Source organism: Lynx canadensis, chromosome E2 (assembly GCF_007474595.2).
Source record: "Lynx canadensis isolate LIC74 chromosome E2, mLynCan4.pri.v2, whole genome shotgun sequence".
NCBI lineage: Eukaryota > Metazoa > Chordata > Mammalia > Carnivora > Felidae > Lynx > Lynx canadensis.
In genome coordinates, this window is record NC_044317.1 from 55,320,237 (window position 1) to 55,347,267 (window position 27,031).

At 41.8% G+C, this 27,031-nt stretch overlaps 1 protein-coding gene and 1 pseudogene across 1 annotated transcript in view; one reads left to right on the forward strand and one right to left on the reverse strand.

Annotated features, from left to right (window-relative positions):
- Positions 1–909: 909 nt before the first annotated feature.
- On the reverse strand, positions 910–24,225 carry LOC115502177 (annotated as a pseudogene).
- Positions 24,226–24,565: 340 nt separating this feature from the next.
- The window catches only part of PPP2R1A (protein phosphatase 2 scaffold subunit Aalpha), a 36,171-nt gene continuing 33,705 nt past the window's right edge, over positions 24,566–27,031 (forward strand). Inside the window, exon 1 of the mRNA XM_030299328.1 lies at positions 24,566–24,739. Within this exon, the coding sequence (XP_030155188.1) occupies positions 24,662–24,739 (78 nt within the window). The 5' untranslated portion in view covers positions 24,566–24,661. The remainder of the gene's footprint in view (positions 24,740–27,031) is intronic.

Below are 27,031 nucleotides of genomic sequence, written 5' to 3' on the forward strand. Positions count from 1 at the left end.
GGTGCCATCTTGAACTGATTTAATAAGAATAGTGCACGTCCAACTTTGTGGGATAGAGCTAACATACTGCCTACTGGGAAACAAAGCATGAAATGTTTTCATGGATTTTGTTTTCTGCCACTTGATTAAATTCCCTATTTAATTGTAGTAGATTTGTTATTTATGTTTAAAGAACTGCTTATTTTCTGTCAATCTGATTTCAATTTTGTTTTTTAAATTTTGTTCAAGTATGGGCCAGAAAAGCCTGTGTTTTATTTTGAGCATTTTATTTCCCCATTTGGTTAGTGAAGATGCTAATCTATAAATTTCTTGTAATGGTTTTGGCATCAGAAGAATGCTAGATTCATAGAGTAAGTTGGAATATCTCACTTCCTCTTTAAATTTGATTGGAGTTTGATAGAATTGGTTTGAATCTCATTATCCCTCCCCCACTGACTGGATGCTAGGTTATTGATTTTAACTGTTACCGTAGTTGCAAGGTTATTGGTTTGCAAGGCTTCCATGGAGTTGAAGAGATTGGATGAGGATTGGAACAAGTTACAGTGCCACAAGGCTCACTGTGATTTGATGTGTGGACTTAATCAGCTGCTCAGCAGGGCAGAAATTATTCACCTCTAACCAGGGCCTCACAAATGGGTCAGAACAGCACACAAAAAATTACATCAACATTTCAATATTCACCTAATCGATTCTAAGCTTGGAAGGGCAACCTGATCTCTCTGCTCTTCTCCTGACATCCATTTATTTCATATTCTTTCTCTCATCATGTAAATATATTCCTTGGGGTCTCTGTCTATTCTACACTTGACCTAGATATTATCTGGGTCTAGCTTTAACCCTCTGAAATCTTGTCTTTCAGTCTACCAGTTCCACAGTCTTGAAAGGCTAATGTTTTCCCAGGAGTTTGTGCTAATTCCCACAAGCTGACACTATCAGGATCTCCTGTGTTGTGAAAATAGCTTTCCCCATAAAATTAGACATGCTGTCTATAAGGACAGACATCAAACTGAAGCCCTCAGTGAACATTCCCAAAAGAATCCTCTTACACAGAAAAACATCTGAAATCTATGTGGATGTTGAAAGATGTGGTCAGAATGACAGAAGATTCCAGGGCAGTCTAGGGCAAAGAGTTGGTATCCTCTTAAAATAGTTGTTTTTCTTCCATTGGCCCTCTGAACTGCACTGTTTATGAGGCTTCTTGGATCTTTGCCCTCTTCCTATGCAGTGCCTTCCCCTGCAATTCCTCCCCTCCTGTCTGCCAAGTTGCTGATCTGCCCAAACAAGTTACCTTCTTCTCCATTTGGATAGGGATCGGTAGGCTCTCTCAAGTCTCCGTGCTACCCGAATACCTGAGTATATTGTGATTTAAAGAGTAGTTGAGCTTTGCTTCAGTATAATCCATATTTTAAAGAGTTTCTCCTATTTATCTATCTTCTATCACCTATATTTCAATCTCTGGCTCTGCCTGTTTGTTTTGCATCACAACTATGGTTATTTCAGAAACCGTGAGAGTTTGAGATTAGCCTGCAAGTCTTAATAGCTACCAGCAGAACACAAGAGATTCCTAGATTGAATACAAAGCACTTTATTACTCATGGTCCAGCAGGCAGCATGAACATCCTGATTCCAACAGTTTTCCAAGGCCCTCTTCCTTGTCCTGACCTTATTCCAATCATGGTTCCTTGGAGGGGTCCCAATGAATGCTACACATGGAGTGTTTACATCATACCTGAGGAACCCTGACTATACAAAATCCAAGACTTATAAGGGTATTCTAGCACACCTGCTGTACTCTTTGACCCTGGGGAAGACTTTAGCTTTGTTTCCCTGTACAGCAAATAAGTCAGCATGGTGTTCCAGTGGGTGACACTGTCCTTGTCTCCCAAGGTATTTTTCTAATCACACATAAGGTAATCCAGTATAGAAGAAAAGCTGTCCATGCTTCTGTAGGAGGCATGTACATACGTGAGAAACCCACGGTAGAACTGTCTTCCAACAATGTCTAGCAGTCATTTCTGGACTGTATTGGCTCCTGTCACAATTTCCCATGAATTCATCCCTTGTTCAAATGCTCTGATTAGTCTCACAAATGGCTAGGATCAGATTCATTCAATTTTCATCAAATAACATTTGATTGAGACCACTATCAACAGGATACTATGTATCAGGATGAGGTGAACCTGCATTATTCACCTCTACTGTGCCTATATGGTTCCTACATTCATCCATCAGAAGGAATCCCAAATACCCATTAGGGTCCACCATAGAATGACAAGTGGCTTACTCTTCTAGATGCCATATTGGGGTGCGTGGGTGGCTCAGTCAGTTGAGTGTCCGACTTTAGCTCAGGGTATGATCTCATGGTTCATGGGTTCTAGCCCCATGTCGGGCTTTGTGCTGATAGCACCAGATCTGATCTGCTTCAGATTCTCTGTCCGTCTCTCTCTGCCACTCCCCCACCCGACTTTCTCTTTCTGTCTCTCTCACACACACATACACACAAATGAATAAACATTAAAAAAATTTAAAAATAAGATGCTATTGACTTTTCCAATGTGATGAGTGAATAATCAACTGAGGATTGTGCAAAATGATACAACTTACATTTTTCTGCTAAGATAGTGTTCCTTATCCAGAAAAAGCAGAAGCTAGATACTGTGGAATCTTGTCTCATTATCAGAAAGGGACTGACAGTTGGAAAACATGCAGAAATTAGGTCAGTGAGGAAGTAATGGTGGGTTGCTCTAGACTCAGCAGAGGATCTGGGGGAAACACGAGTGCTGTGAATGTGTTGGACCTGTGCTTGTGCCTGTGCAGGATGAAAACCCTGGAGCTGCTGGCCCAGATCCTGAGTCCAGGAAGTGAAACTTCAGGGAATACTATCAGTATTGCATAGAGTGACCCTGAGATTGTCTCATGGTCAGATGTAGAACAGTATTCAAAATCCCTTTACTTTGTGATGTTTTTTTTTTTTTTTTGGCTGCTCTGTTTCCCTGACACATACAACACATACATAGGAATGATAAAATTTTCTATCATACATATGATCCAGAAGAGGGAAATGGACATGCAAACATACTTTGGAGCTTTGACTTGAAGATACTTCTATGAGGAGTTCATGGGGCTGATCACGATGGTCTGGAAGACACTCAAGAGGCAGGTGCCGCCAATGGACATTCCCCTGCCCACCCTCTGAACATACAAAAGAAGTTTGCATCCAAACTCATTGAAGAAATATTTTACCCCCAAAGCTGCCAATGTCTTGGGGACACCTTTTGAGAGTATCACTAAGGAGTTGGCTATAATTAGGTGCATGAGAATCAACTCTGTGGGTCTCAACCTCCCTTCGGTGTGGTAATGGAAGACATAATGGTGAGGAAGAGAGAAATTGTCCAGGAGTCAGACTATCGACTGTGGTAAGATTATTGCTATTGCCAAATCCCCAGAACCTATTCTATCTTTCAGTACATTTTCCTTTAAATTATAACCAAAGTCATTCCTGTGAACAAAAAGTTTCCTTGAAGATTTTTTACATCAAGAGTAACTTTGGTGGGTTGCTCCTTTGGGCTTGCCAAAGACTTGAAGAGGCAGGAGGAGATGGAGAGAAGTACCAGGATATTCCATGGAAGTGTCAGCACTAAAGATGAGGTGGTTTGATTGGGAAGAAGCAAAGGTAAGTGATAGCAAGTGGAAAGAACGCTGAGTACTAATAACAACCTTTTTAGAAACATAATCGTTACTCATATTGGAAAAAAAACATACAACGTGAATCATTACCTACATCATGGGATAAATCAATTCTGAATATGTTCCTGATTTATATATCAAAGAGATAATATGAAACTTGTCATTGCTTGAGTTGATCAAAATAGCAAGAGATGCTTGAGAGATCGATGGTACCATTGGATATGTCCTGCCAAAATTGTGTGGATAGAAAACAAAGTTAGATTCCAAATCATTGAGGAAATGTTTCAAATAACTCTATTCTTGTGGATACCTTTAAGGAGAATGATCAGGACTTGGGTAGAAACAGGTGCTTGAGAATCAAAACTGTGCACCTGAATGTGTAATGAGGGTGGAAAAGGAGGAGATGGGGGTAAGGAAGAGAGAAAGTGCCCGGAATCCCTAGATGGTCTGTGATAAGTAAGCCATTTATATTGGTAAGTGCTTTGATGCCATTCACACAGTTCCCAGTGACAGATCATCATCTTGAGAGCCTGAGGAGCCTGCCTGAGCACATGTGGTGTGGACTATATTGATCATATCAAATAAAATACAAGTATTCACTGAAAAATAATTAACATATTTGTTGTTGTTGTTGTTAAGCCTCCCAGAGTTGAGGTTAGAATTTTATTTTTTTTATTTTTTATTTTTTCAGTATATGAAGTTTATTGTCAAATTGGTTTCCATACAACACCCAGTGCTTATCCCAAAAGGTGCCCTCCTCAATATCCATCACCCACCCACCCCTCCCACCCCCCATCAACCCTCAGTTTGTTCTCAGTTTTTAAGAGTCTCTTATGCTTTGGCTCTCTCCCACTGAGGTTAGAATTTTAAATAACACTTAGTTTGCATGAATCGGTGCTATCATGTTGTACCTCTGGTATTTTCATAGGTCTTCCTACCTGTATAACGTAGGCACTGCCATTGCATTATTTTCATTGTAAAGAGGAGAATTTGGGACACAGAGGTTGAGTGATCTGTCTAAATTCACATGCTGGCAGAGGAGGGGCAGAGAGAGAGGGAGACACAGAATCTGAAGCAGGTTCCAGGCTCTGAGCTGTCAGCACAGAGCCCGATGTGGGGCTTGAGCTCATGAAGGGCGAGATCATGACCTGAGTTGAAGTCGAACGCTTAACCGACTGAGCCACCCAGGCACCCCTTTCTCAGACTCTTAAGTATAGAGAATACACTGATGGTTACCAGTGGGGAGGTGGATGCGGGGTATGGGTTAAATTACTGATGGGGATTAAGGTGTGCACTCATTGTTATGAGCACCAGGTATTATATCGAAGTGTTGAATCACTATATTACACACCTAAAATTAATATAACAGTATACGTTAACTAATTGGAATTAAAAGAAGAACAAAAAAAAAACACCTTTGTGTATATTGTTTGGAATAATATACAACTTTTCTGTAGTATTAGGAAAAATAATTATATTTCCTAATTAAAAAAAGAGTTAAGTATTGTCATTACACACATCATGGGATGTGGATTGTTAATCAAGTTGCTTTGTGCACATATGAATGAATGGTCTCAGTGGTTCTTGAGATGGGCTGACCTCTCCACCATTTTTGCATGTTCTCACAGTGCATGTATACTTGTGAACTTTCCCTTGAATGGCTGTAAAATGCAAGATCCCACCATCTGCATACCCTCATGCCTTCACCTTTTATTAAATGGTCACTTTTGATGTTGAACAATTTAATAGAAAATGTAAAGGAGAAAATGTAATCTTAGAGCAAATGTACACCTGCATCATATGCTTTATCTAAATTCACCAATCATTACTGTTTTCTCACCAGTTCTTTTTTATCTGTTGACATGTCTTTGCTGTTTCATGTGAGAATGATTTGTCACCATATTGACATTTTGCCCGAATACCAGAATATTTATCTCTTTACGTGAAGGTTATTCTGCTAATGCAATAAAACCTTCACACTTTCACACTTAAGAAAGGATACTAGTGTTATGCTATCATTTCATAGACAGTCCATAGACAGATTTCCCACAGTGATACAATGATGCATTTTTTGTCTGTTTTCAGAAATCTAGGATCCAGTCATGTCACAGGGACTTAATTTATTGTCTTCATTCTTTAGTTTCTTTAACCTAGAACAGTTACCACTCTTGTTTTTAATTTGTCCTCAGTGTAAGTGACAGTTTTGAAGAATGCACTCTTTGTTTTTCAGAATGTCTCTCAGCATGGATTTCTGTGATTGTGTCTGTTATCCTGTGTCTCAGGTACAACATTTGAGCAGAACTTCTACACACAGATGATGGTGGGACCTGCTGAGTGTATCACCTCAGAGGCAAAGGTTATAAGGAAATGTTGGTGGACTAGATGTGTGGGTAAGTTTCTTTTTGGGACAAGCAGGAGACTTGCCTTGATTGTTGAAGTGAGCTGGGTAGAGAAATTGTGCCCGGAAGATTTTCAGGGTCCTGAAGGAGCCCTGTCAGCTCCCAGATGCAGACTGATCAGAAGTCTAATTCTTAGCATAGAGTATCCCAAAGAATCTGTTTCAGAAAAATGCCCAGATGATTCCTAGGCTCATTAATTTGAGAAGTAATGTGTACCCAAATGGTCCCTGGCACAGGTTTCACATTTAGGATCACCATGGGGTTTCAGAAACACCATCACGTGTGCTCTACTGACGTCTTCCATTTTCATCCTGTGAGCTGTTATGTCTCCAGGACTCATTTCTGAGAGTGGAGCCCAAGCTCTGGCCCATGGGGAGGTGACAGGGGTCTGCTGTGCCTGGTTTTGTAGGAGGATCTTGGTGCCGTCTCGTCCCCTGTGCTGTAGCAGGATTTGAGATGTTTCTAGGAGGGCAGTGTCTCTGAAGACAGGGGAGGAGAAACTTGTGGTAGGACCTTCAGATCAGAATTGTTTGTCTTTGAATCCATCCTGTGGAAAAGGACATGGAAGGGCAGCCTTTTCTGCCTTTGATGGTGCTTCTGCTTGTGGGGAGGCAGGCAGAAGGGAAGGTATATCAGTTTGCTGCAGTTGCCATAACAAGGACCCTGAACAGAGTGACCAAAACAACAGAAATTTATTGTGTGGCAGTTCTGGAGGCTAAAAGTCCGAGATCAAGGTGTCCTCAGGGCCATGCTCTCTGTGAATATCCTGGGGGAGAGTCTGCTCCAGGCCACTTTAGCATAACTTCATGTTGTGTCTACCCTTCATGTATGTGTGGTTTATTTTATTTTATTTTTTAAATTTACATCCAAATTAGTTAGCATATAGTGCAACAATGATTTCAGGAGTAGATTCCTTAATGCCCCTTACCCATTTAGCCCATCCCCCTCCCACAACCCCTCCAGTAACCCTCTGTTTGTTCGTCATATTTAAGAGTCTCTTATGTTTTGTCCCACTCCCTGTTTTTATATTACTTTTGCTTCCCTTCCCTTATGTGCATCTGTTTTGTCTCTTAAAGTCCTCCTATGAGTGAAGTCATATGATATTTGTCTTTCTCTGACTAATTTCACTTAGCATAATACCCTCTAGTTCCATCTATGTAGTTGCAAATGGCAAGATTTCATTCTTTTTGATTGCAGAGTAATATTCCATTGTGTATATATACCACATCTTCTTTATCCATTCATCCATCGATGGACATTTGGGCTCTTTCCATATTTTGGCTATTGTTGATAGTGCTTCTGTAAACATGGGGGTGCATGTGTCCCTTTGAAACAGCACACCTGTATCCCTTGGATAAATGCCTAGTAGTGCAATTGCTGGGTTGTAGGGTAGTTCTATTTTTAATTTTACAAGGAACCACCATACCGTTTTCCAGAGTGGCTGCACCAGTTTGCATTCCCACCAGTGCAAAAGAGATCCTCTTTCTCTGCATCCTCACCAACATCTGTTGTTGCCTGAGTTGTTAATGTTAGCCATTCTGACAGGTGTAAGGTGGTATCTCATTGTGGTTTTGACCTGTATTTCCCTGATGATGAGTGATGTTGAGCATTTTTTCATGTGTCGGTTGGCCATCTGGATGTCTTCTTTGGAGAAGCGTCTATTCATGTCTTTTGCCCATTTCTTCACTGGAGTATTTGTTTCTTGAGTGTGGAGTTTGAGAAGTTCTTTATAGATTTTGGATACTAACCCTTTACCTGATATGTCATTTGCAAGTATCTTCTCCCATTCTGTCAGTTGCCTTTTAGTTTTGATGACTGTTTCCTTTGCTGTGCAGAAGCTTTTTATTTTGAAGAGGTCCCAGTAGTTCATTTCTGCTTTTGTTTCCCTTGTCTGTGGAGACGTGTTGAGTAAGAAGTTGCTGTGGCCAAGATCAAAGAGGTTTTTGCCTGCTTTCTTCTCAAGGATTTTGATGGCTTTCTGTCTTACATTGAGGTCTTTCCTCCATTTTGAGTTTCTTTTTGTGTATGGAGTAAGAAAGTGGTCCAGGTTCATTCTTCTACATGTTGCTGTCCAGTTTTCCTGCATGACTTGCTGAAGAGACTGTTTTTATTCCATTGGATATTCTTTCCTATTTTGTCAAAGATTTGTCATACATTTGTGGGTCCATTTCTGGGTTCTCTACTCTGTTCTGAGTGTCTGTTGTTGTGCCAGTACCATACTGTCTTGATGATTACAGCTTTGTAGTATAGCTTGAAGTCTGGGGTTGTGATGCCTCCTGCTTTGGTTTTCTTTTTCAAGATTGCTTTGGCTATTTGGGGTCTTTTCTGGTTCCACACAAATTTTAGGATTATTTGTTCTAGCTCTGTGAGGAATGCTGGTGTTATTTTGATAGGAACTGCATTGAATATGTAGATTGCTTTGGGTAGTATCAACATTTTAACAAAATTTGTTCTTCCTATCCAGGAGCATGGAATCTTTTCCCATGTTTTTGTGTCTTCTTAAATTTCTTTCATAAGCTTTCTATAGTTTTCAGTGTATAGATTTTTCACCTCTTTGGTTGGATTTATTCCTAGGTATTGTATGGTTTTTGGTGCAACTGTAAATGGGATCTATTCCTTGATTTCTCTTTCTGTTGCTTCATTGTTGGTGTAGAGGAATGCAACCAATTTCTGTGCATTGATTTTATATCCTGCCACTTTGCTGAATTCATGAATCAGTCCTAGTAGTTTTTTGGTGGAATCTTTTGGGTTTTCCATATAGAGTATCATGTCATCTGGGAAGAATGAAAGTTTGACCTCCTCCTGGCTGATTTGGATGTCTTTTATTTCTGTTTTGTCTGATTGCATAGGCTAAGACTTCCAATACTATGTTGAATAACAGTGGTGAGGGGCGCCTGGGTGGCGCAGTCGGTTAAGCGTCCGACTTCAGCCAGGTCACGATCTCGCGGTCCGTGAGTTCGAGCCCCGCGTCAGGCTCTGGGCTGATGGCTCAGAGCCTGGAGCCTGTTTCCGATTCTGTGTCTCCCTCTCTCTCTGACCCTCTCCCGTTCATGCTCTGTCTCTCTCTGTCCCAAAAATAAATAAAAACGTGGAAAGAAAAAAAAAATTAAAAAAAAAAAAAAAAGAATAACAGTGGTGAGAGTGGACATCCATGTCTTGTTCCTGACCTTAAGGAGAAAGCTCTCAGTTTTTCCCCATTGAGGATGATACTAGCGTTGGCTCATTCATATATGGCTTTTATGATCTCCGGGTATGATCCTTCTATCCCTACTTTCTTGAGAGTTTTTATCAAGAAAGCATGCTGTATTTCGTCAAATGTTTTCTCTGCATCTATTGAGAGGATCATATGGTTCTTGTCCTTTCTTCTATTGATGTGATGAATCACGTTAATTGTTTTGCAGATATTGAACCAGCCCTTCCTCCCGGGTATAAATCCCACTTGGTCATGGTGAATAATTTTTTTAATGTATTGGTGGATCCAGTTGGCTAATATCTTGTTGAGGATTTTTGCATCCATATTCATCAGGGAAATTGGTCTATAGTTCCCTTTTTTAGTGGGGTTGCTGTCTGGTTTTGGAATCAAGGTAATGCTGGCTTCATAGAATAAGTTTGGAAGTTTTCCTCCCATTTCTATTTTTTGGAACAGCTTCAAGAGAATAGGTGTTAACTCTTCCTTAAATGTTTGGTAGAATTCCCCTGGAAAGCCATCTGGTCCTGGACTCTTGTTTGGGGGAAGGTTTTTAGATTACTAATTTGATTTCCTTACTGGTTATGGGTCTGTTGAAATTTTCTATTTCTTCCTGTTTCAGTTTTGGTAGTGTGTATGTTTCTAGGAATTTGTCCATTTCTTCCAGATCGCTCATTTTATTGTCATATAATTGCTCATAATATTCTCTTATTATTTTTATTTCTGCTGTGTTGGTTGTGATCTCTCCTCTTCATTCTTGATTTTATTTATTTGGGTCCTTTCCTTTTTCTTTTTGATCAAACTGGCTAGTGGTTTATCAATTTTGTTAATTCTTCCAAAGAACCAGCTTCTGGTTTCATTGATCTGTTCTACTGTTTTGTTTTGTTTTTTGCCTTTTTTGTTTGTTTGTTTCGATAGCATTAATTTCTGCTTTAATCTTTATTATTTCTTGTCTTCTGCTGGTTTTGGGTTTTGTTTGCTGTTCTTTTTCCAGCTCTTTAAGGTGTAAGGTTAGGTTATATATCTGATATCTTTCTTCCTTCTTTAGGAAGGCCTGGGTTGCTATATACTTTCCACTTATGACCTCCTTTGCTGCATCCCAGAGGTTTTGGGTTGTGGTGTTATCATTTTCATGGGCTTCCATATACTTTCTAATGTCCTCTTTAACTTCTTGGTTAGCCCATTCATTATTTAGTCTCCAAGTATTTGTTACCTTTGCAAATTTTTTCTTGTGGTTGATTTCAAGTTTCATAGTGTTGTGGTCTGAAAATATGCACGGTATGGTCTCCATCTTTTGTACTTGCTGAGGGCTGATTTGTGTCCCAGTATGTAGTCTATTCTGGAGAACCTTCCATGTGCACTGGAGAAGAATGTATATTCTGCTGCTTTAGGATGAAATGTTCTGATTATATCTGTTAAATCCATCTGGTCCAGTGTGTAATTCAAAGCCATTGTTTCCTTGTTGATTTTTTTGATTAGACGATCTATCCATTGCTGTGAGTGGGGTGTTGAAGTCTCCTATTATTATGGTATTACTATCAATGAGTTTCTTTATGTTTGTGATTAATTGATTTATATATTTGGGTGCTTTCACATTTGCCGCATAAATGTTTACAATTGTTAAATCTTCTTGGTGGATAGACCCCTTAATTATGATATAATGCCCTTCTTCATCTCTTGATACAGTTTCTATTTTAAAGTCTAGATTGTCTGATATAAGTACAGCTACTCCGGCTTTCTTTTGTTGACCATTAGCATGATAGGTGGTTCTCCATCTCCTTACTTTCAATCTGAAGGTGTCTTTAGGTCTAAAGTGGGTCCCTTGTAAACAGCATATAGATGGATCTTGTTTTCTTATGCATTCTGTTACCCTGTATCTTTTGATTGGAGCATTGAGTCCATTGATATTAGAGTGAGTACTGAAAGATATGAATTTATTGCCATTATGTTGCTTGTAGAGTTGGAGTTTCTGGTGGTGTTCTCTGGTCCTTTCTAGTCTTTGTTGCTTTTGGTATTTAATTAATTAATTAATTAGTTAATTAATTTCATCTTTTTTCCCCTGACAGAGTCCCCCTTAAAATTTCTTGCAGGGCTGTTTTAGTAGTCACAGACTCCTTTCATTTTTGTTTGTCTAGGAAACTTTTTATTTTTTTATTTTTTTAACGTTTATTTATTTTTGAGACAGGGAGAGACAGAGCATGAACAGGGGAGGGTCAGAGAGAGGGAGACACAGAATCTGAAGCAGGCTCCAGGCTCTGAGCTGTCAGCACAGAGCCTGACGTAGGGCTCGAACTCACGGACCATGAGATCATGACCTGAGCTAAAGTCGCCGCTTAACCGACTGAGCCACCCAGGCACCCCTGTCTTGGAAACTTTTTATCTCTCCTTCTATTTTGAATGACAGCCGTTTTGGATAAAGAATTCTTGGCTGCATATTTTTCTGAATCTGCACACTGAATATATCCTGCCATTCCTTTCTGGCCTGCCACGTTTCTGTGGATAGGTGTGCTGCAAACCTGATCTCTCTTCTCTTGTAGGTTAAGGACTTTTTTCCCTTGCTGCTTTCATGATTCTCTCCTTGCCTGAGTATTTTGTGAATTTGACTATGATATGCCTTGTTGATGGTCGGTTTTTGTTGAATCTAATGGGAGTCCTCTGTGCTTCCTGGATTTTGATGTCTGTGTCTTTTCCCAGTTTAGGAAAGTTTTCAGCTATGATTTGCTCACATAACCCTTCTACCCATATTTCTCTCTCTTCCTCTTCTGGGACCCCTATGATTCTGATGTTGTTCCTTTTTGATGAGTCACTGATTTCTCTAATTCTTAAATTTTTAAAAATGTTTATTTACTTTTGACAGAGCGAGAGAGAGACAGAGCATGAGTGGGGGAGGGGCATAGAGAGAGGGAGACACAGAATCCAGGCTCTGAGGTGTCAGCACAGAGCCCGACGCGGGGCTCAAACTCACAGACTGCGAGATCATGACCTGAGCTGAAGTTGGACGTTCAACCTACTGAGCCACCCAAGTGCCCCTGATTTCTCTAATTCTTAAATCATGCTCTTTTGCCTTAATCTGCCTCTTTTTTTCTCCTTCATTATTCTCTATAAGTTTGTCCTGTATATTGCTGATTCCCTGTTCTGCCTCATCCATCCTTGCTGCTGCAGCATCCATTCGAGGTCACAGTTCAGTTACAGCATTTTTTATTTCATGCTGACTAGCCTTTACTTCTCAAAGAGGTAAAAAATCTGTATGCTGAAAACTATAGAAAGCTTATGTAGAAATTGAAGAAGACACAAAGAAATGAAAAAATATTCCATGCTCATGGATTCAAAGAGCAAATGTTATTAAAATGTCAATACTCTCCAAAGCAATCTCCACATTCAATGCAATCTCTATCAAAATGCACCAGCTTTCTTCACAGAGTTAGAACAATCCTGAAGTTTTTATGGAACCACAAAAGACCTCAAATAGCCAAAGGAATGTTGAAAAAGAAAACCACGGGCGCCTGGATGGCTCAGTGGGTTGGGCGTCCGACTTCGTCTCAGGTCATGATCTTGTGGTTCGTGGGTTTGAGCCCCGCATCGGGCTCTGTGCTGACAGCTCAGAGCCTGGATCCTGCTTCGTATTCTGTGTCTTCCTCTCTCTCTGACCCTTCCCCGCTCATGCTCTTTCCCTCTCTCAAAAAGAAATAAACATTAAAAAAAACGTGTAAAGAAAAAAGAAAGAAAACCAAAGCAGGAAGTTTCATAATTCCAGACTTTAGCCTGTATTTCAAAGTTGTAATCATCAAGACAGTATGATATTGTCACAAAAACAGACACATAGACCAATGGAATATAATAGAGAACCCAGAAATGGACCCACCAATGTATGGCCAACTAATCTTTGACAAAACAAGAAAGAGTATCCAGTGTACTGGATGGTGCTGGGAGAACTGGACAGCAACATGCAGAAGAATGAAACTGGACCAATTTCTAACACCATACACAAAAATAAATTCAAAATGGATGAACAACCTAAATATGATTCAGGAAACCTTCAAAATCCTACAGGATAAAACAGGCAGCAACCTCTTTGCCCTCAGCTGCAGCAACTTCATACTTGACATGTCTCCAAAGGCAAGGGAAATAAAGGGCAAAATGAACTACTGGGACCTCATCAAGATAAAAAGCTTCTGCAGAGCAAAGGAAACAGTCAACAAAACTAAAAGGCAACCAATGGAATGGGAGAAGATATTTGCAAATGACATATTGGATAAAGGGTTAGTATCAAAATCTATAAAGAATTTACCAAACTCAACACCTGAAAAACAAATAATCCAGTGAAGAAATGGGCAGAAGACATGAATAGACCCTTTTCTAAAGAAGACATCCAGATGGTGAACAGACACATGAAAAGATGCTCAACATCACTCATCATCAGGGAAATACAAATCAAAACCACACTGAGATACCACCTCACACCAGTCAAAGTGGCTGACATTAACAACTCGGGAAAGAACAGATGTTGGCGAGGATGTGGGAGAAAGGGGAACCCTCTTGCACTGTTGGTGGGAATGCATGTTGGTGCAGCCAGTCTAGAAAACAATGTGGAGGTTCCTCAAAAAATTAAAAATAGAATTACCGTACAACCCAGCAATAGCACTACTAGGAATTTATCCAAAGGATACAGGAGTGCTGATTTGAAGGGGCACATGCTCCCAATGTGTATAACAGCGCTATCAACAATAGCCAAAGTATGGAAAGAGTCAAAATGTCCATCAACTGATGAATGGATTAAGAATATGTGGCATATGTATACGTGGAATACTTGACGATGTAAAAGAATGAAATCTTCCCATTTGCGACCATGTGGATGGAACTAGAGGTGTTATGCTAAGCAAAATCAGTCAGAGAAACACTAATATCATATGATTTCACTCATGTGGAATTGGAGAAAGTTAACAGATGATCAGAGGGATAAGGGATAAGGATGATCATAGGGATAAAATAAGATAAAAACAGGGAGGCAAACCATAAGAGACTCTTAAATACAGAGAATAAACTGAGGATTGATGGGTGGGGAAAATGGATCATGAGCATTAACGACGACACTTGTTGGGATGACCACTGGGTGTTACATATAAGTAATGAATCAGTGGATTCTACTCCTGAAGAAAAGACTACACTGTATGTTAACTAACTTGAAAATTCAATAAATAAATAAATAAATTCAAGATAAAAAAAAAAAGGCGTATTTTGATGCCATAAAAAAAATGTATATTTGCAAACTACGTTTTTTCCAGATGATGAGAAAGAGGCCCGGAGAACTGAAGAGCAAAGGGGGAAAAAGTCTTTCTCAGGCAAATATTGGCTTCCAGGTAAGGTGCTGTGTCCTTTCTTCCCCCTGAGAGGTCATTTGTTTATAACTTGAAAACCTTTACTTCTCTCTCTCAACCCTGTCACCCTGGCCCCTTGTCCTGGACTCTGTGTCTCACACGCCCACTCTCTTCTCCAGCGCTCTCTGTCCTGGGCCCATGGTGCCCTCCTGCCCAGACTGCTTCTTTCCCTCAGGCTTTGCATCCTTTCCCACACACTAGTGGTCTCTAGAGATGCCAGCTAGAAACTTGTAGTTGTTCTTGGTAATTGGCAAGTAGGAAGAATGTTTGCAAAAATATTCTGAGGACCCAAGCCTATCACTGCTAGTGCTGCTTCAGGTGAAATGCTAATTGCCGTTGTGAGGGGAGGGGGGCGGTCACACAGTCATAAACACACATCTCAGGGCCCAGCTGCCCATCTTGCACACGTACTCACTTCTCTGACTGTCAACACAGAATCTGGCTCAGTGCTAAAGCCACACGGGAAGGTGGAATACCTCCTGAACCAGGAGCTGAGTTGGTATAAAGAGATGGGGCCCTACACCTACACCCATCCCTGTTGGCTCCTAAGGCTCATAGTGTAATCCTCACTGACAGTGATTATGTGGTTTCACCCAAGTGGTCATGTAGTCTGATTTTTAATGTGCTTGAGGGCTGTATTTGTGGACTCCCTGTTCAGCCCACTTTGCAGGAACCATAGACATAATGGTCAGGTTTCTAAGGTGCATTCAACTAAATAGTCAGATGAATGTACAGTAATCATCTGATTGTGTGCAGAAAACTGTGTCTGATCGCTGTTGCTGGACTAGAAATGTTTTCTGTAACTCCGCATCTATGACGCACTGAATAGATTAAATAATTGTGTCTCGATTATGGAGACACTTTTCCCAGTAATGTCAAGAAAACAGCTTTTAAATAAAATGTAACTTTGGTTTCAGGGCGAGATTTTTAGGCTCAAATGTATCTTGTGATATTTCTGATGGTTTTAAATATTATAATAGCAATCCAAAAAGTTGTATCACTTATACAATATACAAAGTTCTTGCATTAACATTTCATTTTGCATATTTCTTATATTGCAATATCTTTCACAAATCTTGCTTTATTGGTACTAATTTTATTTAACTCAAGTATTAATAAAAGCGATATTATGTACATATATATGTGTGTGTGTGTGTGTGTATGTGTGTGTGTGTGTGTCACCATACTTACAGAGTTCCTGTGTCTTGTGGTATTGCACTTTTGCTCATGGAATGAAAGCAAATGATTCTTTCTGTTGTCATCTTAATGGAACATGGGTCAGCATGTGGCAGGTCATTAAATCCAGGTTGTCACGGGGCAGGAACCTGCAGCTTTGTAGTCCTGCCTCAGTGCACCTACAGTTTACTGAGGTCTCTAGGGTATTATTCACAGTTTATATTTGCCTATAAGAAAAAGTCTTCATAAATAACTAGAAACTTGTTATTAATAAAAATTCAAATTAAATAGCACTAATCTAAATTGAAATGATAAGGTACAAAGACAAATCTAAATTTAGATCTTGGTTTATTTTAAGAACACACCTGGAACACTTATGTGGCTCAGTTGGTTAAGTGTCCGACTCTTGATTTCAGCTCAGGTCATGAGCTCAGTGTTCCTGAGATCGAGCCTCACGTTGGGCTCTGAGTTGGGATTTTCTCTGTCCCTCTCACTTCTGCCCCTCCTCCACTTGCTCTCCCTCTCTCTAAATAAATAAATAAAATATTTTAAAAATACAGAAAAAATAAAGAACACAGCTTACTAGCATTTTCTTATATTATGGATTAAATGCAGTAATTTTGTTCCCCACCCAGCCATGTTCCAGTCCCCACTCTATCCCTTATTTGTGAATGAATTCAGACAAAGCAGTTAACCTCTCTGTGCTTATGTGGTCCTCATCTTTATAAGGAATGTAATAGTGCCTGCCTCATGTATTTATAAGAAATACTAAGTTAGTACATGGGTGGTTGTTATAACACTGATTCACATGTAGCAAATGTTGTATAACGGTTGTTCATGCACCTCTTGGAAGGCCCTAAATGACTGAAGAACTTTAAGTAATTATTTGAAAGTAGGAAGTGTTGGGAAGTGGAGAATATCGGATTTCAGCTGACATGATTCATGTGGCCCCTGCCTCCTATTCCCACCTAGGATTCTCTAGCCCAGAAGACAAGTATCAGTCACTTAGGACTGACAGCATGGCCACCAGGGATCTGGCAATAAGAATGATCTTCTTACTAGTGTTTCCTGTCTTCTCTTCATTGTGATTCCTCAAAACCTAAACATAAGTGGAAGCATTTATTGTTCTCAGTATGTGCTGCTAAATAAAAAGGAAAAACGGAAAAAAAAATATAAAATCCCCTCGTCTTATGAGAAATCTGTAAATCGAATGTATTTCCATAATGTTTGTTTGGTAATTTACTCATCCCCCTCAGAGTCTCCAGTACAATTATGAGAGGCTAACCCAAGAATGGTAAACAGAACATACTAAGCATTTTCTTCAGTGTTAACAAAAAATTATAATAACTGTAATATTATATAATTATCTTGTAAATACTCGTGTGATTGACGTTTTACTAATGTCTGCCATTCTGGAGGAGTTCAGAATTTATGTGTATATAAACACCAGGTCTTGAAAAAATCCAGATATTATGGAGAAAACTTTGAGCATGTAACTTAAATTTGTCACAGTAAAATTTCCAAAAGTGAAGTAGGCATGGTATTATAAGAAAAAGAGCCTGGAAATGGGTCAGCATGTGGCAGGTCATCAGTTACACTGAAGAGAATAGTGCTGGAGGGAAAATAAAGTCAGCAAAGAAAGCTTTGGGGAGCCAGGTATAATTGTGTAATGTCATACCAGAGAGGCGGGAGTCAGTCATGTGACGTATGATGTTTGGGAGCATGGGAGATAAGCTTGTGGGAACATTTTCAGGGAGAAATGGACAGGTTGGACTGGAGAGGGTAGTGGACAGCATAGAATTACATTTTAGCTGGTTCTTAACCAATATCAAGTGATTGTGACATTTTTATAAGCCATGAATTCCATGGAATTGGTACCTGGAGAAGAAAGATTTTTCCCTCCTTTGTGAAGATGATTTGGGCATGTTGGGAAGAAAGAGGTTTGGAGGTGCACACTTGAGTCTTTGAAGTGAAGATATTAGTTAATGTTGGAGACTTCCACTCAATTTGGAGCCCTGAAGGGAGTGCCATCTGAAGGGCAGAGACATGAATCCATTCTGTTTATGTGGATTTTGTGACTACTTGACTTTCAATTCTCTTTGATTTTAGGAGAGATTTTTATATAGCTATCTCTGTATTCACATTCTGAACCTGATATAAACTATCGAGAATTTAATAATTTGAAAAAAATTTTTGACCCAATGGATATATCCATTTTTACAGATTAAAGATAGAACCTTGTACCACAAATGGAATCCATATTTGTAGCTCACATGAGGCACGTAAATATTAACTACATTTTTAGATCACAAAACACGAAGAAGAAAAATATATAAATACATGCCTACCTTCAATTATTGTGTGTAGGGATCTATATCTGTGTGTGATCTGTGTGTGTTTATACATATAAATGTAGACTTAATTATGTTTGTTATCTATCAATTAACATATTGGAAAATTGTACATTAAGAACAATTTTAGGGGTGCCTGGGTGGCTCAGTCAGTTAAGTAACCGACTTTGACTCAGGTCATGATCTCAAAGTTCGTGGGTTCAAGCCCCACGTCAGGCTCTGTGCTGCACACTTGCTCGGAGCCTGGAGCCTGCTTCAGATTCTGTGTCTCCTTCTCTCTCTGCCCCTACCCTGCTTGTGCTCTGTCTCAGTCTCTCGAAAATAAATAAATGTAAAAAAAATTTTTTTTTAAAAGAATTTTAAATAGTACTAGTTACAATTATGACAAAACTCAAAATGTATGTGATAGTATGTGTATATTTCCATGCTAGTTGTTTGATTGTAAAATTCCATAAAATGTATTTTTAATTTTTATACTTTAATTCAGTTTCTTTGCCATACCTCTTATGAAAACATCCAATGAATGTAGTAAAAATTGCTTGATTTTTAAAGGTATAATTAATGCATTTAACTGTAATATAATAATTGATACATTTGAATGCAATGGGGTTTATTATTTAATCTATGTTAACTACTCTTCTATGGATTGCAAAATATAATTTTCATTTATAATTCTACATTATAATTGAACTTCTTTCTTTGAAGTTGTATACTCATCATTTCTGTTTTACCTAGAAATTTCAGCTCACATTTAAAAGCTAATCACAGTGTCATTTTATTTAATATTCTTAAACCCCACCTTTATAATATATGGACAGCTCTAATCTATTTACCATATCCCATCTTTTTGAGGCTGATATGTATTTGAAAAATTTAAAGACACATGCACTGGTGATAAGTGCATTGCTCAAGAAAAGTTCACAAAGTGAACACATTCTGTACTCAGTACCTAGATCAATCAATAGAATATTGTCAGACTTTTGCTCCTTACCAGTCACTATTCCTCTGGGCCATCAGTACTCTGACATGCATGGCACAACATAGGTTACTTTAGCCTGTCTTGCATCTTATATAAAGAAGGTAATAGAGCATTAACTCTTTTGTATTTGCTTTTGTCATTCCTTCTGTTGTTTATGAATTTATTGCTGCATGCTGTTATTAATCATTTATTGGCATTGCTGTGTAGGGTTCCATTGTGTGCATATAAAACAATTTACCTAATCATTCCACCATTAATTAGCATATGAGTGGTTTTCAGTTTGTGACTATTAGGAATACCACTGGTATCTAAATGTAGACCATGCTTTGTTGGCACACATACATATTTCTGTTGGCTATATAAGTAACAGTGGAATTGGTGGGTGACAGGTTGACAGTTCTGTAGCTTTAGGAGATAGTGCCTAATGGGTTTGGAAAATGTACAGAGTTTCACACCCACCAACAGTGTAGGAGATTTTTGGTTTGTGCACATCCTTGTCAACAGTTTCAATATTTTTTCATATTTCTCTTTGACTTCTGGTTAGTGTCTGATGGTACCAAGTAGTGATTTTCTTTTAATGTCCTTGATTACTATGGAAGTTGAGCATCCTTTCACATATTTATTAGACATTGGGCATCCTCTTTTTCAAGTATGTGTTAGTTTATTTTGTCCATTTTTATTGTGGTTTTTTTGGTCGTTTGGTTTTTTTTGGTTTGTTTATTTTTTCTTATTGATTTGTAGTAATTCCTTTTATCTGCTGGATAAGTTTCCTTTGCTGGTCTCTTTTCTCACACTGTCTCTGTGTCTCTTGGTCTTTCCTGTGTGTGTTGTGTTTTGATGAGGAGAAAGTCTTAATGTTAATGTAACTATTTTCTCTTTTATAGATAATGTTTACTGTTCTGTTCAATAAATTCTTTCCTATTCTAAGACTACAGTTATTCTCCTTTTTAAAAACCCATATATCACTTTAAAATTTAGATTGGCAATCCATCCAGAATTGTTTTGCTGTATGTTTGGGTAATGTATTGTGTTTTCTTCTGAGAAGATAACAAGTTTGAATTCACTGAGGATATGTGATATTGTTCCTTCTTTTCATTTGCTTTCATCTCTCCTTGCTCATGCAGGTTGACACCACTGCTCCTTTGGATCCATCTGTCCTGTGAATGTCCTGGTAAATCTGGGTCTTTTCCTGCTCCTTCAGTCTTTCACAGTGCCACAGCACCACACAACCAAGGGCAGTCTTGGTATCAAAAATCTTCAATGGATCTTTTTACTCAATCAATCATAACCAAATTTTTAAGGGAAAGGTGCACCCTACGGGGAAACGATTCTGCATGATCCTCTCATTTTTTTTTTTTTTCATATCTTGTTTCAGCTTCTGTCCTGGAATGGCTTGCAAACATTTTTGTGTAACAGCCTCTGAGGATGGCAATACTGTCTTTCTTGGGGAAAGGGCAGATTAACTACCTGGCCAATGTACTAGAGATAATGCCTTCCTCAGAGGCAAATGTTGGGCAGATGCATTTCTCATTCAACTGAAAAAATTGGGTTTTCTGAACTTAATTTTCTCCAGCTGTGACATGAATCTACTGTGTGTGCAGCATCTTTGCATGGCCCCCGTGAGACCTGTGGAAGCAAAGGGAAGAGATGTGAACACAAAGCTCTTGCTGCCTGTTGTGCATGCATAATACTGCCTTTGTCTCAGTCCCTGGCATCTCGTGTCTTCTACCAGCATCCGTGCAGCTGGCAGGCTAACTTACTGGTTTGTAAATGGGGTAAAATCTTACACCCTTTACATTTCTTGACAGTCTTAGCAATGAGGACAGGGTAGCTCTTGAGCCATACAACCACCAGCCTTAGTGTGTTGTCATAGTAGCAGAGGAAAGCTATGTTGATGAGGTAGTTTGGGCCTGTCTCAATCTGTGTGGACTGCTGTAAGAAAATTCCACAGGCTGGGAATCTTATAAATGAATTCATGTCTCACAGTTTTGGAGGCTGAAAATCTGAAATCAGGCTGCCAGTGTGGTTGGCACGGGCCTTCCTCTGGGTTGCAGTCTTCTTGTATCTTATATTCACAGGGTGGAAGGGATGAGAGAGCTCTCAGGTCTCCTTGTAAAGGGCACCCATCCCATTCACGAGGGCAGAGACTCCCAATCATGTCTCAAAGGCTCCACCTTCAAATGCCATCACCTTTGGGGTTAGGTTTCAATATATGAATTTTGAGGAGATGCAAACAGACCATAGCAGGACCCTTTGGAACAAGTTCAACAACCAGTTGTTGCTTCTGCTGTTAGAATGTGACAGGAATTGTGTTATAGGCTTGTGCTTCCCCATCCCAGAAATTCCTGAGGGGATTATCCCAGTCAGGGTGAGGTGCAGGTAGAGAAGTGTTACTGGGACACACAGCCTTTCATTTGCCTCCAGTGTGTGTGTATAAGGGCTAAGGATTTAGGTCAACCTCTGATGTACCAGGTTTTCATGATACACATGATGTACTGTCTGTTTGCAAGTTAGAGGCCTCAGTCTCAATCACCCTGTCTCACGTGCTATCACCTATCTGCCAGTAGGGGTGGCTGATACCACCTGCTCAAGTTCAGAGTCCTGTATTCCAATGAAAATAGGTTAGAACTCTATGGGCACGTTTACAGTGCTCAATCCCTCCAGCAGTGAGGGAAAAACCCTTGTTTCTTTGCCTTCCCATCACCTAAAAGGAGGTCCAGCCCTTACTGGACCTTAATGGTGTATGGGAGATGGCACACGTCTCTGCGAGTGAGAGTCTGTCATTTGGAGCCTTTGGCAAAGAGAGTCAGCCTCTACCTAGAAGCTCCCTAGGGGGTGTGAATTTGAGGCTTCTGTGACACAACTCACAGGTGTGCTCTTTTAAAATAGCAGTGCTTAAAAACTAAATTAAATAAAGAGTTGTTTTTTTTTAATTTTTTTTCAACGTTTTTTATTTATTTTTGGGACAGAGAGAGACAGAGCATGAATGGGGGAGGGGCAGAGAGAGAGGGAGACACAGAATCGGAAACAGGCTCCAGGCTCCGAGCCATCAGCCCAGAGCCCGACGCGGGGCTTGAACTCAGGGACCGCGAGATCGTGACCTGGCTGAAGTCGGACGCTCAACCGACTGCGCCACCCAGGCGCCCCTAAATAAAGAGTTTTTAAATTTTTTTTTTTTTCAACGTTTATTTATTTTTGGGGCAGAGAGAGACAGAGCATGAACGGGGGAGGGGCAGAGAGAGAGGGAGACACAGAATCGGAAACAGGCTCCAGGCTCCGAGCCATCAGCCCAGAGCCTGACGCGGGCCTCGAACTCACGGACCGCGAGATCGTGACCTGGCTGAAGTCGGACGCTTAACCGACTGCGCCACCCAGGCGCCCCTAAATAAAGAGTTTTTAAAAGACTGATTAGCTTATTAGCTCTCCTCAAAACTGATCCTTAGATGCATTTCAACTGTGTGCCTTGATATTCCAATTTTGGACTGAGTCAACACGGACTCACTTGTAACAGGATAGAAAGGGCCCCAAAATTCCCATGTCCCATGGAAAGTGCATATTCAAGAATGAAGGCAAACTCTTTCTAGCAACATGTCAGCTTGACCAGAAAAAGTGGTACCTGCCCCTTGAGAAGACATTTTTAGCTCCATGCTTTGGTGAAAGCCACTGGCACTAGGAACCCTCAATCCTCTGAGGGTCCCCTAAAAGCATGTCCTTGTTCGCTGATGGTTAAGGTAGTCTGAACCCTAATGGTGTCCCTTGGGCCACTGGAATGGGTTAGTCTCAGTGCCGGCTCTGCAAATCTGAAATCAGAGGCAGTGGTTTCCTTCATTGGTCACATGTCAGATTCCTGGGCTGCTGCCAAGGGTCTAGCTGTCGAGTGTGCGACTTGGAAAACTATGGATGCCAGATTAAGGACCACCCTGCCTTTCTTGGGCTGTGAACTGTGGAAACCAATTGCATCGCTCAAATACTTGCCTGGGTCACTCATTCAGATGCTCATGGTGAGGCCTGTTCTTTACAGAGTCTGCCCAGAATCAAGTTGCTGTTTGAGACTGTTTGTGACTCAGAGAGTTGTCTGTACATGGCACGCCTGTGACCTCCCCACCCCAGCCTTAGTGAGGTATATTTGAGAAAGAAAATTTTATGATATTTAAAGTGCACTCTTACCTATGAAGACCCATAGTCTCAGTGAGCTGTTGTAGTGGTGGGGAGATCCTGGGCACATGCAGGGCAAGGATTGAAATATGTAATGCTACCACCATCTCCGTGTATGAGGAACAGTTGTCTAACTGGAGTGGGTAGGCATGTTTGGAAAAGAAGCTTGGGCTATTCAGACGTGTCCAGGAGTCCTAGCTCAGCTCTGGCTTTCAAGGGGGCAGTGAAGGGGGGAAAAGCATCCCAGGTCTTCTCTTCCCCATTCCCCAACTCCCTGTGTTAAGGTGCTCTTAAAATGCGGTGGGGGGCTGTGTTGAGTAAAGCTTGGAATAGAGATTAATTAGTAAGACCCAACACTGCTCCCACTCTGTGAGAGGTAAGACTCCAGCGCATAGTCACAGTGCCAGCCCAGGGATAGAAATTCTGGGACAGACAGATGAGAGACTGAGAGATACGTGGGTTTAGGGTGGGGTGGTGGTGGTGGTATGTGGTTCCGGGGACTGGAGGACCAAGCCTGAAGAGAGGCAGGGAAGGGGAGACATTTATGCAGAGATCTGAGCATTAAATAGGAACTGCTCTCCAAGTAGAAGAGATGGTTTGGACAAATGCTGTTTCACGTGAAAAAGCACGATGTACGGAGAGGGCTCTAATTTTCCAGGACTGCTGAAGTGCAAAACGGGGAATGGATGTGCCTAAACACTGCTTTGGAACCAGAACCACACGGGGCTTGAGCTTCAGGCAGAAAGTAAGGCAAGTCGCCGCCCTTGTGTGGGCCTCCGCAAAATAAAGCGTAAAACCAAAGTCTCAACCCCTACTCCTCCTTCACAAAGTTGCTGGGGATAGATCCATCAGCCACTAGAGCCACCAGCTCACAAGCCAAAACCTGCAGACTGTCTCGCTCCCCACATGACGTCATGCAACCCTAGCGACGCCGGCGCAGAAGCTTTGTGCAGGCTCGCCAGAAGGCAGGTTTTGCCTCCTTCGATTCCGCCCTTCATTGGCTAAAACAGCCGCTCCTCTGGGCCGTTGTTAGCGGCAACGTAGGCGGGCACAATCTTGGTCGCTAAGATACCACGCACTTCCGTTTCCTTCCCCTCTCTGCTATACTTAGGCAGCTTCAGCTCGTCCCCTCGACCAATGGCAAATGGGCAGTGGGCGGGGCTTCACTTGTCCGGACCAACGAAATGCAGGCTTGGCCTGGCGTAGCGCGGCCAATGACCGTGGGGCAGCCCCTGTAAAGTGGCTCGGGCGCCCCCACGCTCGTCTTTCGTCCTCTTCCCATCCCTGCCCCTCCCTGCACCGGGTTCAGCACGGCGCTGGCCGCGGTCTGACAGGAACGGGACGGAGCCAAGATGGCGGCGGCGGACGGCGACGACTCGCTTTACCCCATCGCGGTGCTGATAGACGAACTCCGCAACGAGGATGTTCAGGTCCGGAGGCCACGGGGAACTTGGGGAAGCCGGGAAGGGGTAATGGGGGCACGGACGGCCCTCGCGGAGAAAGCTCAGTGTTCGCTGGGAGCGGCGGAAGGGGGCCGCGGCCAATCAGCGTCCAGCTCTCACGTCTTCGGGTGCCAGGACTGGATGAGACGGCGCCGGGGATTGGGTGTCGGCCCACCGGAGGGCGGGAGGCAGGCCACCCTGGAGGGTCCCAGGCCTGCCCTGTCGAGTGCTTGCGGCTGCCGGGGTCCTGGGAAGCTTTGGCCGGGGAGGGGGTCGGGCCACTGGGTGGGGCGGAGGGAAAGCCTCGGTGATTGGCCGCAGCCCCTGAGTGGCCCTTTGGGATGGGGAGGGTGTGCGACTTGCTCCGAGTGGGGGAGGGGCGCCTGGTGGGTCGGGACCCGGGTAGGTTTTCCCCTTCCTGGGAGATCCGGCGGCTAGGCCTTAGCGCTGTGGGGGTAAACTCTCTAAACGGGGACTGAGAGATGACGGCTGTCTTTCCAGTTCCTGCTCTCCCTCCCTCTTCAGTTTTGGTGTAGATTCCCGGAGGGGAGGGGCGGCGAAAACCCCACTCCCAAGGGGGCAACTAGCTAAATTTAAGAGCGGATTTCGAGGTAGAAATTCTTTCCCCCCGCTTTTGGGATCCTGCGAACTGCGGGTGGGCAGTTTACTAAATAGGCTAACACTTTTCTGGTGAGTGGGATGGCAGCCCGGCTGAGCCGGGCTGGCCAAGGGTTGAGAAGACTAAGGACTCCACGGTTTGCCCATCCCAGCTCCACCTCCCACCCGTCGTGTGACCTTGTGCACATTACTTCACGGCTCTGGGCCCGCTTTCCCCGAAACGTGGGCTAATGATAGTTCAGGCCTCACTGAGTGCTTGTGATGGACTGAAGGAGTTAATACCGCAAGTAAAATAGAACGGTGCTTAGTTGTTATGAGGGCCTAATAAACGTTGGCTACAATTATTGGAGTGAGAAGTAATTGAAGAGGTCCCGTCCTCCCTTTATAGGGGCCAGAATTTGTCTGTTTATAAAATTGAGCGGATTGCGCTGGGCCCAGCCTCTGAGTGATCTCGAGGTAGAGCTTTCTGGCTCTGGAGTCAGACCGGTTGCTGTTGTACTCCTGGCTCTTCCACTTCTTGCTAATAGACGTGGGCAAGTTGGTTAATCTCCTTAAGCCTTGATTTCCTCTTCTCTCAAACGGAGGTCATTATCTGGTTCATGGGGCTGTTGTGTAAATTCATTTGTTCAGTAAACACCTGCCACATATCACTTATGGTGCTGAGGATATAATGGTGACACCATTTGTTATACAAGAGGCAGATGTGAAACAGCTGAATACATTATTAACACGTGTGTCATGTGGGGAGGAAACAACAGCGTATTGTGATAGTGAATGGGTTAGTATTTATTGGGCCTCTCCTCTGGGTAGGGCATTGTTCTAGGCACAGGTACACGGCAGGGAACAAGATGAACAAAAACTACCCGCCTCCTGGAGCTTTATGTTGCCATGTGGGGAAGCAGATAATAAGACAGTTAAGTAAAACGTATGCTGTCAGGATGGTAAAAGTGCTTTGGACAAAAATGAAGCAGGGATGGGGAGGACAGGAGAGTGTTACAGGTTCAGATAGAATGGCTAGGGAAGGCCTTATTGAGAAGGGGACATTTGAACAGAGATGTGAAGTGAAAAGCAGGCCCCATGGATGTCTGGGGAATAGCATTCAGCTAAAAGAATCAAGTGCAAAGGTCCTGAGGCAGGAATGGTGCAGCACGTGTTCTGGGAACTGCAGGAAGCCCAACGTAGCTGGAGCCAAGAGAATGAGCTGTTGGTGTTGGGAGATGAAGGTGAAAGGGGTCATGACTCACAAGGCTGTCCTGAGCAATCACTTAAACCAGGTGTTCCTGGATCGACGGTCAGAAAAGAATTCTTGAGATATTTTATGGTGCAGCTTAGTAAATTTATTTAAGTAGCACAGGGACAGGACCTGTGGGCAGAAAGAGCTGCACTTTGGCTGTATGTAGCCAGTGGTTATTATATGCTTAGTGCTCAAGGGTGAGGGATTTTGCAGGGAGTATTAGATCATAAATGTTTTCTTAGAATTTCTACTCCTAAAACTACTTTCAGAAGGTTTATCTAGTGATTATCATTTAGCTTGATATTAACTATGGGTGAGATGTACAGGCAGTCATGAGCCTCTTTAAGAATGTAGTAACCAGTACATATTTGGTCCTTATTGAAAGTAGGCAAGCTATAGGTCAGCCTTCTGGGCTAAAGGTGGACGTT